Source organism: Alnus glutinosa, chromosome 4 (assembly GCF_958979055.1).
Source record: "Alnus glutinosa chromosome 4, dhAlnGlut1.1, whole genome shotgun sequence".
NCBI classification, from domain to species: domain Eukaryota; kingdom Viridiplantae; phylum Streptophyta; class Magnoliopsida; order Fagales; family Betulaceae; genus Alnus; species Alnus glutinosa.
The window spans coordinates 28,437,171-28,454,686 of NC_084889.1; the positions used below are offsets into that span (position 1 = coordinate 28,437,171).

General features: G+C 36.1%; 1 protein-coding gene and 2 long non-coding RNA genes across 3 annotated transcripts; 1 reads left to right on the forward strand and 2 right to left on the reverse strand.

Annotated features, from left to right (window-relative positions):
- Window positions 1-1,652, reverse strand: LOC133866654 (uncharacterized). Its single transcript, XR_009899903.1, has 2 exons — window positions 1,117-1,652; window positions 1-248 (listed from the first exon to the last, which is right to left on the reverse strand). It is a non-coding gene; the product is annotated as an uncharacterized LOC133866654 (long non-coding RNA).
- Window positions 1,653-9,693: 8,041 nt separating this feature from the next.
- Window positions 9,694-10,671, forward strand: LOC133866267 (uncharacterized). The gene has a single exon (XM_062302797.1). The coding sequence runs from the start codon at window positions 9,694-9,696 to the stop codon at window positions 10,669-10,671; it is 978 nt and encodes a 325-aa protein (XP_062158781.1).
- A 1,116-nt stretch (window positions 10,672-11,787) lies between these two features.
- LOC133867497 (uncharacterized) lies at window positions 11,788-12,782 on the reverse strand. The gene is made up of 3 exons (XR_009900067.1): window positions 12,529-12,782; window positions 12,290-12,384; window positions 11,788-11,901 (listed from the first exon to the last, which is right to left on the reverse strand). It is a non-coding gene; the product is annotated as an uncharacterized LOC133867497 (long non-coding RNA).
- Between the last annotated feature and the right edge of the window lie 4,734 nt (window positions 12,783-17,516).

Sequence of the window (17,516 nt, forward strand, 5' to 3'; positions counted from 1 at the left end):
TGCCATTATAATATTATATAGCCAGCCATTTTATTTATTTATGGAAATTAATACAAAGTACTTAATGCATCAATATATACATACCCTGCCCTGCATGTATCCATATTCTTAGTACATGTGTAGTGTAGCACACTTTTTTCACCAATAAAGTAAAGAAAATGCTACTAATTAAGTCCACAATAATTTTTGTTGGGCGATCGTACGTACGTAGCTGGTGCATATGTATAAGCATTCCGCTTAATCCACACCTATCATATTAATTAACAACAATAAAAAGACAGTTAATTACAATAATTCATATAATATTATCATAAACATGTGATTTTCATTACAGATTTCGACCTTAATTACATGATTGCTTGCATACCTATATTTTAAATTGAAGAACCAGTGCCCATAGGGTGAAAAGCAATTAGGCAAATGTTTTTCAGTAAGTAGCTAGCTAGGAGAAATTGAAATAAGTGCAATAACGTAACTAAGAATAATTTTCTTATATTCCCCATACAAAAATTTGCATGCTATACCAAACCCTAAACCCGGCCTATACATTATCAAGGATATGTGAAAATAGTAGGAAACATGTATCTGTTGAATATATATACATAAAGAAAATAAATACAAGAATTTATGTGGTTCAGTTTATAGAAGAATTGGGGTAGATAAGGGCTACATTTTACTCTTATTCCTTTAATATTTATTACAATACATGAGACTTCTTTATAGAAGAATTGGAGTAGATAAGTGTAGTAATCAAATCAAATCACTAGCATCAAATTTGATTATAGGAGACTACAATCAATTACAACGAATCTTTGGAATCAAATCTCATAATATTCTCTAACATATGTGATGAGCAAAATGTAGAAATTCATCTTAGATAACTAGTTTTAGTGACAACTCAACATTTAGGACCATAAACTGATGTTCAGATTGCCAAAACTTTATGAGAAAAAAAAACTTTTGTAGCTAGCTACTTAGAAATTAATTCAAGTATGAAAATATCTTTTATTGTACTCTTATATGTGAAAAATAAAGATAAATAAATGCGTTGAAAAATTGACATGAAATTGGTTTGCTTGAGAGAGAGAGAGAGAGAGAGAGAGAGAGAGAGCTTACTAGAGAGTGGCTAATGCCCACATGCTATTTTGCCGCAAACAGCATAACAAGCTGCGGTTATTGTTCCATGATTATTTGGACAAAACATCTGACAAGTAACAGCACATGTTGCCAGATTTCCGGCGCCGGCTTTAGTAAATAATTTACTTTTAGTGATTTTAGAAAATATAGGGATCTTAGCTACCAGCTTTGGAACTTTAGAAATTCCAGGAATTTTAGAGAATCCACGAATCACACGGACCGGCAGGAAATCGTTACGTGCAGGCCGGAAAGAGAGAAGGCGGCGCGGAGGAGAAAGAAGAGGAAGCGGAAGTGGAAGCGGGGAGCCAGGAACGTCAAGAGAGTTATCAGCATGCGTTAAACTTAACACAAGCATTATCAACACCATCACCATAAATTTTCTTGAACAAATTTTCCCCATACTGATCCTCTTGATCTCTAGAAATTTTTCTTGTATATATATTAATTGGGAGTTGAAATGTTGAATGCAAATCCATTAACAAAGGGCCTAAGACCTATATATGCATGGATAGGGAATTAAGATAAGAAGACTTTGATTTGAAAATAGATTTATTGTTACATTTAATATTTTATTGAAATGAAATGGCTTTTCTTGTTAATTGAAGAGCTGCTTAGTTATGAATGCTGACTTTTGGTGAAGTATGTTGGCCTTTGTAGTGACTTGTAGCTAAAGTTATAATTATTTAATAGACGTATATATGATGAGTTTTAGTAATATAAAATGCCTTTTAATAAGGTTGATAATTGATTTATTCTTATAAATAAGTTTTGCTCAAAACACTATTTGTATATTCTAATTAATGTAGATGTTCATTATCTAAATAATTAACATGTAAAATGTTATATAACTTTTCAAAATTACCATCAGATAGTTGTCTTCTTGAAAGGTGAACAACCGATCTTGAGAGTAACGTATGATTACAACCAAAATGACTTTTAGCAACAACACCATTTTTGTTAATGAAAGATATTTCGAATTAAAAAAAGAAAAGAAGAAGAAGTTGTACTTTTTGCAACGACGAAAAAAAATGGCAGGAAACATTTATGCCACAACCAAAAATGTAGGAATTTTTTAGAAAATGAAAATTACACCATTGGTTCATGTGGTTGACTTAAATTATAAATCACTCATTGTCATATCAAAATTAATTCAGAGATCTCTATGGCTGACCTAATTTACAAATCGCTCTCTGGAGTCAAATTCCGTTAAATTTTTTTGACAGATTTTGTTAGGCGCCACGTCAGAATCAATAACATGGCGATACGTATCACTATTATTAATAAAATATAAAAATATAAATAACTTAATACTTAAAAAATTATTTTTTTAAAAAAAATTGGGAAATGAAACGGACAGCCACCCCTTTGGGGATGGACTGGCCACCTTCGGCCAATGGAGGTGGCCGTGCGCCACCCTAGAGGTTGCCCGGGGTGGCACGTGGCAACCCCCCTCAACCAGGCGATGGCTGCAGGCCACCCCTAGAGGAACCTAGGGGTGGTCAGGGGTGGGGCGCAAACACCCCTAGAAGTTCAGGGTGGCCTAGTGTGGCCGCGCACCAACCCCAACTCCTAGAGGTGGCCCGTTGCCATTGCCCAGCCTTTGCGGGTGGCCAAGCCACCCCCAAAGGGGTGGCTGCCCAACCAGCAACCACTCCTTTCCTTTTCTCATTTTTTTTTTTTAAAAAAAAAAAAAAAAAAAATTTAAGTTTTATTTATTTATATTTTTAATATGTTTATATTTTTTATTGAGAGTGACACGTGTCACTATTTTATTGGTGCTACGTGGCACCTAACAAAATTTGTCAAAATTTTTAACTGAATTTTATTACAGTGAACGATTTGTAAATTATGCCAACCACAAAAATTTATGAATTAATTTTGATACGACAATAAGTGATTTATAATTTAGGTCAATTATAATGACCAATAATATAAGTTTTCCTTTTAGAAACGATTTTATATATCTTTTAGCAACAAATGTCAATTGTCGCTATTTTTTTTTTAAAAAAAAAAATTGTTTTTCTTTTGGCAACGAAAAATGACATGTAGTTGCCGATGAAATATTAGCAACAACTTGTTATCGTCCCTGCAATTGTTTTTTTTTTTTTTTTTTTTTTTTAATTTTAAAAAGTCTGTTGGGAAGGCAACACGTATGTCGTTGCCACTTTCCAATAACTTCCTTTTTCTTCTTTTAATAGTTGGCAAAAATATCGTGACATTTCTAATTTAAATCTTTTTATTACAAGTTTTTCTTTATAATTCACAATAATGACTATATATATTGAAAACTACACTTATTCTCTTCAACCTATCACCTTATTTGCGTGTCCGCTTTAAAGTTTAAAAAGTTGTAATACCTCCTTCTCACCCCCTCGGCCCCTCCAAACTATCTAGCATTTTCACCTAAGTACCACCGTTAAGTTTTTTTTTTTTTTTTGTTGGTTAATTTAGAAGTCAAATGCATCACGTGATATGCATGTGACGTAAAATACTTTACTGTACCCCAATGAGATGTGTGACCCCGGCCAAGCGGTGGGTCTAATGGAATATATAGATATATATGTTATTTTTATTTTTATAGATACGGAATATATTTTGATAACATTGTAAACATAAAATTTCAATGAGGTATAATAGACAAGGAATAAGCGGTGGAAGGAGATGGAGGGGATTTATTTTTTTGAAAAATGCTAGAGGTACTTACAATCCTTTACAAAGAGAAGTTTACAAACTGATGTGGCGTCCTACATAGAATAAATGTTAAAATACAAAAATGTCCTTCTCCCATGCAGTCCCCGTTCCAGACCCGTTCTCCCCTCCAGTCGCCGGCCCGTTGAACCCATACACCGTCGGAAATCCAACACACCGGCCAACCCGTAGATACGGTTGAACCCAGATTCACCGGCAAGAACGGAGAACGGTCAGCGAGGACGAAGCAAGAGAATAGCGACAGGGGTGGGTTTCCGGCCGGATCTGGGTTCGGGAATGGACGCTCAATGCTTGGCCGGAACTGGGTACTGGAATTGACGCTCAATGCTCGGCCGGAACTGGGTACGGGAATGGACGATCGATTATCAGCCGGATCTGGGTTTGTGAAGGCTGGATCTTTGGACGGATTTGGGTTTTCGGCCGGACCAACGAAACCCACGCCAGTGTGTGTGGGTTTCCGGCTGGATCTCTGGCCAAAAACCCATACACACCGGCGCGGGTTTGTTGGATCTCAAATCTGGCCAGTGTGCTTTTCTGTTATGGCTCCTTTTTCTTGATTTTCTTGGCGATGAACATGGGCTGTTAGGATCTGGGTCGGGAAACCGTCGGGAACTCAGGATCTGGGTTGGGAAATGTCAGGGTCTGGGTTGGGATTCCTGCGGCGATGTCGACGGTGGTCGGAGTCTGGGTTGGGATCCCTGTTGTGACGTTGCCAGTTTTCTAATTTGATAAATAAAACACCAACCCTACGTGGCTAAGTTTTTTAATTAATAAAATGCCACTAGATGCCATGTCAGTTTGTAAACTTCTGTTTGTAAGAGTTTGTAAGTACCCTTAGCATTTCTCTTTTCTTTTCTTTTTTTTCAAAGCAGAAAGTAGACGTTAGTACTATTTAAATGAAACTTTTAGTTCCTTTAAAAGACAATGAGGCCTGTTTTAAATATATGGCCATAAATCTTCACCATCCGTTTTTTAACAACAGATATCATGTTCTTTTATTTTATAGCAAATGTCGGATCCTGTTATAGGACAAATTAAATAATTAATAAAAATAAAATTTGTAGTGGAAAACTCTGACAAATTAAAAGGTTTCGACCTCATATTTATATTAGCAGCAAAAGACTCTAATCCTTCAACTCTATTAATACCTGCTAAAGACTGCAAAAATAAATAAATGTTCCACAGTAGAAGAAAAATAAAAGGTAAGCCCACGCCATAGCAAATAAGATACCTTGGAATTGAACTCATTATGTGAGCTTAAAATTTAGTGAAACAAAATAAATAAATAAGACCTTTAATTTCTAAATGACATGAATTTTACAAATTCAATTTTAGAAAATATGTTGTCTCTACAATTACATTAATGGGAGGGTTAAATATATTTTATCCCCCCAAACTACTACCCTTTCTCCGGATGGCCCCCCAAACTACCAATGCTTAGATTCTGGCCCCCAAACTACCATTTTCTGATTTTTTGGCCCCATCCGTCTATTTATGCTGTCAATTCTAACATAAATTGGCCAAAAACCCAAAAATACCCCTCCCTTAACCGTGGGAATTTCAAAGTGTAGGAAGGGTATTTTCGAATTTCTGTTTAAAATTGACATCATAAATGGACGGATGAGACCAAAAAATTAAAAAGTGGTAGTTTGGGGGGCCAGAATCTAAGCATTGGTAGTTTGGGGGGCCATCCGAAAAAATGGTGGTAGTTCGGGGGGCTAAAATATATTTATCCCTTAATGGGAAAAACAATGAGTTTGTAGTTAGAACAAAGCGTAATCATAACGACAATAGATTTCATTATTTAAAATACAAAACATGCAATTGAGACCTTACTACTATGATATATAGGCAATAGTCTTAACTTTCTTTCACATGGTCTATTTGAGTCATTAACCACTTCTTGATAGGGTTTACGAGTTTCTAAGGACCTCTAGTACAATAATATGGTGACACGTGTCACTATTATTAATAAAATATAAATATATAAAAAATATAAATAAATAAAACTTAAAAAATTATTTTTAAAAAAAAAATTGGGAAAGGAAAGGGGTGGCTGCCTTTGGGATGGACTGCCGACTGGCCACCCCCGGCTACTGAGGGTGGCCGCGCGCCACCCTAAAGGTGGCCCGGGGCGGCGCGTGGCAACTCCCCTGGGCCAGGCGGTGGCTGTAGGCCACCCCTAAAGGAACCTAGGGTGGCCAAGGGTGGCGCGTAACCACCCCTAGGAGTTCTGGGTAGCCTGGTGTGGCTGCGCACCAACCCCGACCCCTGGGGGTGGCTGCCCAACCAGCAGCCACCCTTTTTATTTTCCCATTTTTTGTTTTTTTTTTTTTAAAAAAAAAAATAATTTTTTTAAGTTTTGTTTATTTATATTTTTTATTAGGACTGCCACTTGTCACCATCTTATTGGTGCTGCATGACGCCTAATAAAATCTGTCAAAATTTTTAACTGAATTTGACTACTGTGAGCGATTTGTAAATTAGGCAAACCACATGAATTTCTGAATTAATTTTGATACGACTGTGAGTGATTTATAATTTAGGTTAATTATAAGGACTAATAATATAATTTTTCCTTTTAGAAACGATTCTATATATCTTTTAGCAACAAATGTCAATTGTCACTATTTTTTTTTTTTCAATTTTTTTTTTTTTTTTTTTTATGAAAAAGCTAATGAAATATTAGCAACAACTTGTTGTCGTCCTTGCAATTTTTATTTTTTATTTTTTTTAAAAAAGAAGTTTATTGGGAATGACAACACGTATATGACGGTATGTCGTTGCCACTTTCCAATAACTTCATTTTTCTTTCTTTAATAATTGGCAAAAATATCGTGACATTTCTAATTAAAATCTTTTTATTACAAGTTTTTCTTTATAATTCACAATAATGACTATAGTGTGTGTGTGTATATATATATATATATTTTATAGATGATATGGAATATATTTTGATAACGTTGTAAACATAAAATTTCAATGAGGTATAATAGAGAGGGGTTAAGCGGTGGAAGGAGATGGAGGGAATTTTTTATTTTTTTTCGAAGCAGAAAGCAGATGTTAGTACTATTTAAATGAAACTTTTAGTTCCTTTAAAAGACGACGATTTCTATTTTAAATATATGGCAATCAATCTTGATCGTCTGTTTTTTAACAACAGATCATATCATGTTCTTTTATTTTATAGCAAATGTCGGATCATGTTATAGGATAAATTAAATAATAAAAATTGCAAAATAAATAAATGTTCCACAGGTGGAAGGAAAATAAAAGGGTAAGCCCACGACTTAGCAAGTAAGATACCTTGGAACCAAACTCATTATGTAACACTACAAAAAACAGTGCATTTAGTGGCGTGTCTATAGTAAGCTACTGTTTGGCACTTCACTAATTAGTGGCGTGTTAAATTTTAACACCTCACTAAAATAATTAGTGGCGTGTTAAAAATAAACGCCACTAAATTAGTGGCGTGTTGGCTTTAGCACGCCACAATATTGTGGCGCGTCTGACTGACACGCCACAAAAATTGTGGCGTGTCCACAGGACGCGCCACAAAATTGTGGCGTGCCAGTCAGACACGCCACAATATTGTGGCTTGCCAGTCAGACACGCCACAATATTGTGGCGTGTCAGAAATTGACACGCCACTAATTTTCATAGAACTGCGCAAAAACGCGTGGTTCTCCCTGTTTCTGCACGAAACCTCCCTTCCTCTCACTCTACTCTCTCTCTCTCTCTCCCTCTCTCTCTGTCTCCCTCTCGTCTGAGCTATCGCCGGCCGCCGCATCCCACCGCCGATTAGGTATGCATCTCCTCTGTCTCTCTCTCTCTCTCCCTCTCAATATATCTCTTTAGCTCTCTCTCTCTCTCTCTCTCTCTCTCTCTCTCTCTCTAGCTCTCTCTCTCTCTCTCTCTCTCATTTCTAGCTCTCCGCCCAGCCAGACGCCGGCCACCACCGACGCCACCCATTCCCGGCCGCCGCATCCCACCGCCGATCAGGTATGCATCTCCTCTATCTCTCTCTCCCTCTCAATATCTCTCTTTAGCTCTCTCTCTCTTTAGCTCTCTCTCTCTCTCTCTCTCTCTCTCTCTCTCTCTCTCTCTCATTTCTAGCTCTCCGCCCAGCCAGACGCCGGCCACCACCGACGCCGCCCATTCCCGGCCGCCCAAGATCACCCCTGCCCAAGGTTAGTATTTTCGTGTTGGTGATTATGTGTTTAATGTTGCGTAATTGATTTTTTTTTGAATGTTTTGTTTTCCCTTCAATTATTATTTAGTCGTTTTGTTATTTTTCATAAACTAAAGAATATTGAATTATTAGCATCGGAGTTCATATTCACTGTTATTTCTAAAGACATATAAATTTTGTTACAAATTATACATAGATAAGATTAATCATATGTTCACATATACAAAAACATATTATAAACACTTTAAATTATTTACTTCAAAATTAAATGACTCGATCTTCATAAGTTTCAAAGTATATATAAATACTCTAAGCCAAATTATAAACATCAAAAACATATTTCAAGGGTGGACTTATAATCTTCACATTGTATGTAAAAAAAAAAAAAAAAAAAAAAAAAAAAAAAAAAAGGCTCACTTCCATAATGTTTTATATGGTGGCTTGGGACTATAAAACAGCTAAAATGTTGTTGCAAGTGCATGATGCTATAAAACAGCTATGACATTGTAGCTAAGGAAAGAGTAGAGAAAGAGTGGTATAGACTACAGACCAATGAAACATTTTAAAACAGAACAAGACTTTTCTTGAGAAACAATAAAACATTAGAGTTCACCATTCCATAAGAGATATTGTCGTTTATGAAGCCCAAACTCTGACCATGCCAACCATTTATGTCCTTTCCGGACACCAAATTTGAAGAAATGGTTGAAATATATATATATGGTTTAGTAATTTTAGAAGTCTTTTATGTGTAATTTTTGTGTCCCTTAAAAAATGATATGATTTTTAAAAAATAGTGTTTGATCAAGAATAACAGCCGTTATTCCTCCATTTTTTCAAGGATTAAGATTTTCTACAACTTATTGTACTCAAGTTTTTCAAATCTTGACTTGGAATTCGTTGGTTGAAATTTTGTGATATTAGGTTATAACCAACTATCTGTTTTAACAACTCAGCAGTTATAATATGCTAAAATTTTAACATTTAAAGAAACCTAGTTAATTAATAGAGAATAGAATATTACTCTAACTTTAAAAATTAACATCTTAGCTCCCATAGTTGATAGTACCACCACGTGTGAAATTAGAAACTTCATCAGTATTTGTCATCAATATAGATGGAAAAAATGTCATGTGCTCCACACGCGACTTCTTTTGCATATTTTTTCTAAAGTGCCCCTTCTTTTTAATGAGAAAATAAATTAAAAAAAAAAAAAAAAATTGTTGTTGGAAAGTATATGTGCTTTCACACCGCGTTAGGTGAAACTACACTCAAAATGATGGTCGTCCCTTCAATTATTTCCCCCCGATCATGCCAATAAAACTTGTAAGACATTGTCTTCATCTTTATTTTTCCATTGTATGAAGCTTTAGCCTTAAAATAAAATAATATATCCAGTAGAATAATCCCTGCTCTAAATTATTAGAAGAAAACATCTTAGTGTTCTTAAAACCTTACAACATTCTCAAGTCTATCTTTATATTATCACAAACAAACTGTTCCCTATCCTTTTTTTTATCTTCCATCATAATTTAAAATCTAAAAGCTGTCTGTAGTTGATCATGTTTAATATTAATGATGAAAAAAATAATGACCTTCCTAATATGTTACTTGCTTTATTTTGTTACTATTTTGTATTGTACGTAGAGAAGAAAATGGACAAGACTTGGATGACAAAGTCTAGGGGTACGAGGGAATATAGAGATGGGTGTAGATCGTTTGTTGACTTCGTAGTTAGTAACTGTAGAATCCCCAATGGAAATATACATTGCCCTTGTAAGTCGTGTCGAAATAACCAGCGTCATCCGCCCGGCGTCGTACTTGCCCACTTGACAAGGGGTAAGGGAATGCTGACTACATACACTACATGGTTTTGGCACGGTGAGAAGCATGTTCAGGGTCCTGTTGCAGGTTCTTACTCGAATCGCCCGGCCGTAGATGCGGCTAGTGGAAGCACAGAACATAGCGGTGACATGCACTCAATGTTGCGTGATGCATTCGGCATGCACCAAGTTAAAGAAGACAATTGTGAGCCTGAGGTCGTGGTTCAGGGAGGTGAAGAAATTGGGGGGAATGAAGAATCAGCTGAAGGGAACACTCAGAAGTATTACGACAAGCTTAAAAAGTCGGAGAAGCCACTTCATGGGGGTACTAAACATAGCAAGCTGAGTGCTATTGTACATTTGTACAACTTAAAGTGTGTTGACGGAATTAGCAACAAGATTTTCTCGGATTTGCTTGATTTCATCATCCAGTTGCTGCCTGCATGTGATGACACTTTGCCAGCTAATACATATGAGGCGAAAAAGTTTCTTAGTGACATGGGGCTTGGTTATGAGAAGATTCCTGCATGTCGTAATAATTGTATGTTATTCTGGAAGGACAATCAAGAATTAGAATCATGCATCATCTGTGGAGAATCTAAGTGGAAGGATGAAATTCATTTGGATGAGGATGGTCAACCCATATCGTCGAGAAAGAAACGTCCGGTGAAAGTATTGTGGTGGTTTCCACTCATCCCTCGGCTACAGAGGCTTTTTATGTCGGAACATACAGCGCCCCACATGAGATGGCATGTAGAAGGCCGCACTAAAGACGGGGTGCTGAGGCATCCAGCTGACGGTGAAGCATGAAAATCATTCGATCTCTTACATCCAGAATTTTCGGCCGACAATAGGAACGTTAGGCTTGGTCTAACCTCAGATGGAGACATGACGATGCATACGCCCAGGCACTCGGCAATAAGCCGGAGTACGCCGGCAGAGTTCGGCAGGTTGGGCCAAATGTTTGGCCTGTGCAGGGGTCCATACGCTCATACCATACACCATCACAGCCACGTTCACAAAATCAAGGGCAAGCCGTCTTTTCGCAAGAAATGTTTGCTTCTGAGATGGAGAGAGTACTCGAGGCTGAGCGGGCACGACAAGCTTCTGAGATCGAGAGAGTACTTGAGGCTGAGCGGGCACGACACAAGTTACAAATGGATGAGGTGTTGGCAGCACAATCTCAGATTATGTCCCGTTTTAGCCAAATGGAGTCATTGTGGCACCAGTCAGCATCCATGCCCGGAGTCTCTCATGATAATGCAGTGCCAGACAAAAATTCTGCACATCGTATGAATGTATCATCTATTGATAGCAAATCAGGTAATAATTAATGGATTTCTTTTTCGTGGTATGATTACGTTTGTTTAAATTTACTTTGTTGAATGCTTAGGACTTGATATGATTTGATCATATTTTTTGTTAACTATATTTGTTTTATCATTCGCAGATCCTACGGAAAATGCTGTGCATTTACCCGATCATGAAAACCTTGCTGACGATTGATATTGGGTAACATTTAAGTTTATTTTAGTTAGCAAATATGTACTTGCTTTTTTTGGAATGATTTTTTTGTAGTTTAGGGTGAACATTACAAATGTCTTCATAGTTTAGGGTGGATGACTGCAATTAATCTTATATTATTCTATTTAACCTATTAAAAATATGATAGTCTTAGACCCTCATATTCTCTCTTTGTGGTAATGATCCTCTAACATACTTATATTGTAGGTTAATGTCAGTTTGTTTGTACTTAATGTTAGTTTGTTTCCTTAAGAAATAGGTTTTTATCTCTCTGAGCTTCATTTCTGTTATGGTCTTGACCTGAAAACCCTTCCTTATTGCATTGACTACATTATGATGATTAAGGGCAAGTTTCTATATGTTTGGTTATCTTAGTTTAAGGACCATAAGTTGATGATCAAAAGCATGCAAGTCTTTCCAAAAGCTCCATCACCAACTGTGACACATTTGATGACTTGCCATGCTCATTTTTTAACTCCGCTTCGTTTCCTTCACCCTCCTAGCAAGGTTTCGTCTCTGTATGTTTTACCTCCATTAGTAAAACATACAATTGTTTAAATCACCAGGTTATAGCTGTCAACTTCATTGCTACAATTGTTTGAATTGCAATTTTCGAATCAATTTAAGAGCTTTCTGACAAGTCAACAAGAAGCCCATGTTTGTGACAACAAAATTCTGGATTTTTATGACTTTTTTCATAGATTTCATATATCTAATTGTTCATGGCTAGATCGATGATAACTCTATGGTGTGCTAAGCTTCCTTAGAAAATAAGATCACTTCAAAGATGAAAGTAATACCATGCTTATGTAGTTAAAGTAATAACATCCAAAACAAATGAAGCTATTCTAATTAACCCCATTTATTAATATAAATTTAATTACACAAGGAATCAGATACTTACACAGTTGTTTGCTAGTTGCTGCATAATTGTAGAACCATGCAGCTTTCTTTGACGAAAGACATACTCTTTTGTATGTTTAAGCATTTGATTCCCATCTGGCTTCCACATAAAGAATCAAAAAAATTAAGAAGCTAACTTCAAAAAAGAATCAAAAGACCTGAAATGAAAGGGAATAATCTAAAGAGAACTGGGTTGGTATTTGATTACAAAGAGTTAAGAAAAGATGTCATGTACGTAACTGTCTAAACAATAGATCGAGTGTTGTATCATTTTCAAACCAATTAATGATATGTATTGAGCTGCATAAACAATAGAGTGTTGAGTCATTTTCAAACCAACTCTAGTGCTGTGATTCTAGTTGTCTTACTGAATAACGTCGTGCCCACTCCCACCTATATATTAGAGTAGTAAAGGCATCATTTGTTGCTGCTAATATCTATTGAAAGAATAGCTTCACCAAAGAAAGGCTATCACTAATCCGCTGTGTGTATTGCTAGTATTCACTTTATGCTACACTTGGTGCAGAGAAAATTTAAAGGGAAAACTTAAATTTTATTTTTATTAAACGAAAATGATCCACATTTTCTTCTCTATTTTATTAAACGAAATATTAATAGGATATTGTGTTGCAGGTTCTTTTCTACTGGAAGGAGTAGATGTAACTGGATATCGAGGTCATGTGCTGAATTATTTTTTGGCGATGCTTAAATTTATTGTATTTTTTGGGAATTTAAATTTATTGTATCTGAATCGACTTATTTGTTGGCATTGTTTTGTTCTTGCAGGCGCTATCTGTCATACAGCTTAACACCTGTTGCTGGAGAACTTTTGTATTACTTTTTGGTATCAATCTAGGACAAAGATTGATTATATATTTTGTTTGTTGTAAGTTTTAGTTTGATTGTTATCAATCTATGACATATATATATTAGTGAAACTTTTGGAATGATTTATTTGTACTTGTAATTATTGATAAAAGTTTAAATTGTTGCAATTGTGTTGATCATGCATTGATAGAATTGTAGTAGATCGATACAAAATTTCGATACAGAATTTCGAATTTGGATTGCAGAATTTGGATTGTAGTGTATGTTTAAGCAGGGTTTTTAGATTTGGATTACTGAATTTACAATTTTCTTTTTTTTTAAAAAAATACTTTAATTAGTGGCGTGTCTGTCTGACACGCCACTATAGACAGACACGCTGTCTGACACGCCATTATAATATATAGTGGCGTGTCTAACTGACACGCCACAAAGTCAGAAATACTGACTAAATGATTAGTGGCCTTCTAAAAAGGCCACTAATCACACGCCACTAATGTTTAGTGGCGTTTTAGGGTGACTGAAAGGCCACTAAAAGCCAGTCGCAAACCACTTCAATTTTTGTAGTGTGAGCTTAAAATTTAGTGAAACTAAATAAATATTCACTAAAATAAATAAATAAATATGACCTTTCTAAATGACATGAACCTTACAAATTCAATTTTAGAAAATATGTTGTCTATACAATTACATTAATGGGAAAAACAATGAGTTTGTAGTTACAACAAAGCGTAATCATAGCTACAATAGATTTCATTATTTAAAATACGAAAACAAGCAATTGAGACCTTGCTATCATGATATATAGGCAGTAGTCTTAAATTTCTTTTGCATGGTCTATTTGAGCCCTTAACCCCCTCTTGACAGGGTTTACGAGTTCCTAAGGACATCTAGTACAACACTGGTGCCCCGATGCGTACAATAGCTACCATCACTAATAGCACGATTGGTCCAACCCCGGGTGACCCATACTACTAATAATACCGTGCGATTGTAACCACCTTACGTATATGGCTGCACCGATCACTCAGTTGGCCCCTTGGATCCAATGGCAAAACAACAATTGCTATCTGGACCATAGGGTCAAGTCTGTATAATGGTAGCCAATGACTTGTGGTCATGTCATAAGAGGCAAATAAATATTGACAATTTAACATAATTTGACATTCTTCTACAATTAACAATAACCTCAATGCATTTGTAACAAAAATCATAGTAGTAGCTCTAAATAAGAGTAATAACAATGATTTGAAATCTATAGGCTCACAACATAACTACTGGAAAGTATGCAATAAAAGCTTTGATCAACACGTACAACATGCTCAAAATGGTTTTCTTTTCCAATTTCTTAAGTATTTACTTACCTTGACCACTATGATGATTTCTCAAAAATCCTATCTTCCCACGCTGCAAATATATAGACCCATAATTAGCCAAACATTAATCATAACCTAAAAATACATTTATAGATCTAAAACACGCTTTTTAAAACCCTAATTCAGGCATTCGAGAGAGTAAGTATCAATCCTAGGGGCTCTAGGAATTGTTTTGGCTGGCTGGGATCAACCGTGCCTGGTAGGGTTCAAACATGGCTCTGTCTAAATACTGTTTTCGCTTTCCAAGCCCCTAGCATGCATCCAAATGCAACCAAACAATCATAGGGGCCCTAAAATACCTGTAAACCATTAAAAGAGTTTTTAGATGTCAAGGTTATACTCTTGATACAAAATCATTAAGAGTTTTCTCATCAGTTACCATAAGCATATTAACACAGTTTAAACAAATAACGGTTTGTGTGTGAGTTTATAAAAATGCTTGAACACGTGTGAATCATGTGATGAAATCATACATATTTTTTTCTTAGAAATAACAAGAAGATACGTATATAAAATAATAAAGATTTTCTTTGAAAACCATCGTATGAACATGCTTTTTTTTTAAAACCATTCATCCCAATCTAAAACACAATTTGTACAATCAAGGATTAGGTTTAGGAAAGAAATATATAAGAAAACCGTGAGGTTATAGGTTTTACCTTGAGAAAATGGATTGAAAGAACATAATTATTTCTTGGAACTGATAAAAATCCAAAGTTTTAGTCTTTTCTCTCTTCTCCCCTTCTCCCTCACACTCTAGAAGCTGAATTTTCGAGCAAATAGGTTTCATTAGGGTCCTTTAGGGTTACATAGGGTTAAAGGTCGAGTTTTTTTACTAGGATTCTAGCCGCTCAAAATCGAGTTTATGACGATTCGGGTTCAATCCTCTAAGTGCGGGTTTCAAACCTCTCCATGGTTCGATCTTCTCATTATGTCGTTCAAACTTCTCTATATTTACTTTTTTAGAGAAAAAAAGAAAAGAAAAGATTACCGTTGAAAATACACTTTTTTTTTAATCATGTATATTTTAAAAGATTTTGTATTTTTAATTTTTTAATTTTTTTGGGTGTTACAAATGCCAAAATATAAATTTAGAATTGAGAGCCACCGTAGTAACCCCATTGGTTGTGGTGGGGATGGATCATGGAGGAGGAGGAATTGACCCATCCACATAGCGGGATAAATGAGCTAGTGCCTTGTTAGGGGTTACATAAGTTTTCCACAAGAAATAACTCTATGTAGCTAGTGTGGTGCTATTCAATGTACCATTTGGGCCGTTCATCTCCTCTATTTTTGTTTCGTGTGTTTCATGCGTGTCTTGAGTTTAGTATACAATTTAAGTTACATTTGATATGCAAAATGACTATTCCATTAGAATAAATGAATATATTTTATTATGAAGGAAAAACATGGAATAAAATAGAGCCTTAATGTTATAATATATGATAAGTATCTAACACTTGTAATAGTCATTTCCGCATGAGTCATAAGATTGGTTATTTCACGTACCAAACGTAACCCCAGTATCTCTTTCCAGCCGAGTTTTCCTTCCATTCCGAGTTTTATTTTCGGGGCTTTGATATTTTTTAAGCTAAAATGGGGTATTTGTCTTAGTTTTTTGAGAAAAATATATTTACTCCCTTCAAATCGACACAATTTTTTTTTTTTTTTTCCAAAGACATTACTAAACAATCATTTGTGAAATTGATTCCCCAAATTAACTACCATTTCATTACAAACGGAATCCTTTGTTAGCTATTGAGGTTAAAATAGACCCCCCGCGCGCGCGAGCCCCCCCCCCCCCCCCCCCCCCCCCCCCCAAAAAAAAACAAGAAAAGCAAAAAAACAAAAACAAAACAAAAACGTATGACACATTTTAGACTGAAAATGTGAAACTGCCCCATTTGGACAAAATAATAATTCTAATATAACAAAACAAAGAGAGCATGGGTTGAGGGGTTGTGATTCTGCCAAAGCTAAGGTTGCATCGGGGGATAATTGTTTCCCTAAATCTGAAGGTGGGTTAGGGTTGATGTCACAGATTTGTTGCTTCTATGAGAGAAACTGACTGTAACAAGAATAGGGAATAGAATTGTAGAAGAAAAAAGAAGAAGGAAATGGATGAAGAGAAGAATGATGAATTGTATTGAATAAGCCGATTCGAGATGGCGAATCTCCTTAGTTCAATTGAACTCAACAAAATGTCAAAAACTAACTACACAACTGCGATAAACTATATTTATACACAATTGAAACACAAAAGACTTAAAGCAAAACTATATCTTGAAACAGTAACTGTAGAGCAAATGTGAAACTGAATTACTGGATTCCAACTAGAATCCATAATTCATGCCACTCCTCTGCATCTGCCACGTACACTGCCAGCTGCCCCTTCTTGAATCTTCCTTCAGCTTAACTCTCAACCACACGTGTAACATTACCTCTCCCATTTTTAGAACACCTTGCCCATAAGGTGTGGGTAGGCCTCCTTAAGGGACTAGAAATCTTCCCAGGTAGCATCATCTGCATGTTGTCCCTCCCAACGAATCAACAACTCCACATAAGCCTTGTTATTCCGAGGTCTCATACGTCAAGCATCTCAACCGGTTCGGGCTGCAAAATTCCCTTCGAATTAACTGGGGGCAACTTAGGAACAACCTCTGTAGAAGAACCCAATTTGAGTTTAAGCTGGGAAACATGGAATACCGGATGTATCCTGGCCTCAGGAGGAAGCTCAAGCTCATAGGCCACCTGTCCAACCTTCCTCAAAACAGGAAAAGGTCCATAAAACCGAGGGGATAGTTTGAGAGATCGTCTGACTACAATGGTTGACTGCCTGTAAGGCTGCAGCCACAGATAAACTAACTGACCAATTTCAAAGCTCCTTTCTGTTCTCTTCAAATCAGCATATCGATTCATACGCTGTTGAGCTTGATGTAAGTTGTGCTGCAATAAAACAAGGATCTGCTGTCTGGGCTTGAGGACTTCATCTACTGCCTCCACCCTTGTAGTTCCAGGAACATAGGA

Bases quoted from the DNA above. Each gene is read 5' to 3' on its own strand.
- LOC133866267 (XM_062302797.1), top strand. From the start codon at position 9,694: ATGGACAAGACTTGGATGACAAAGTCTAGGGGTACGAGGGAATATAGA.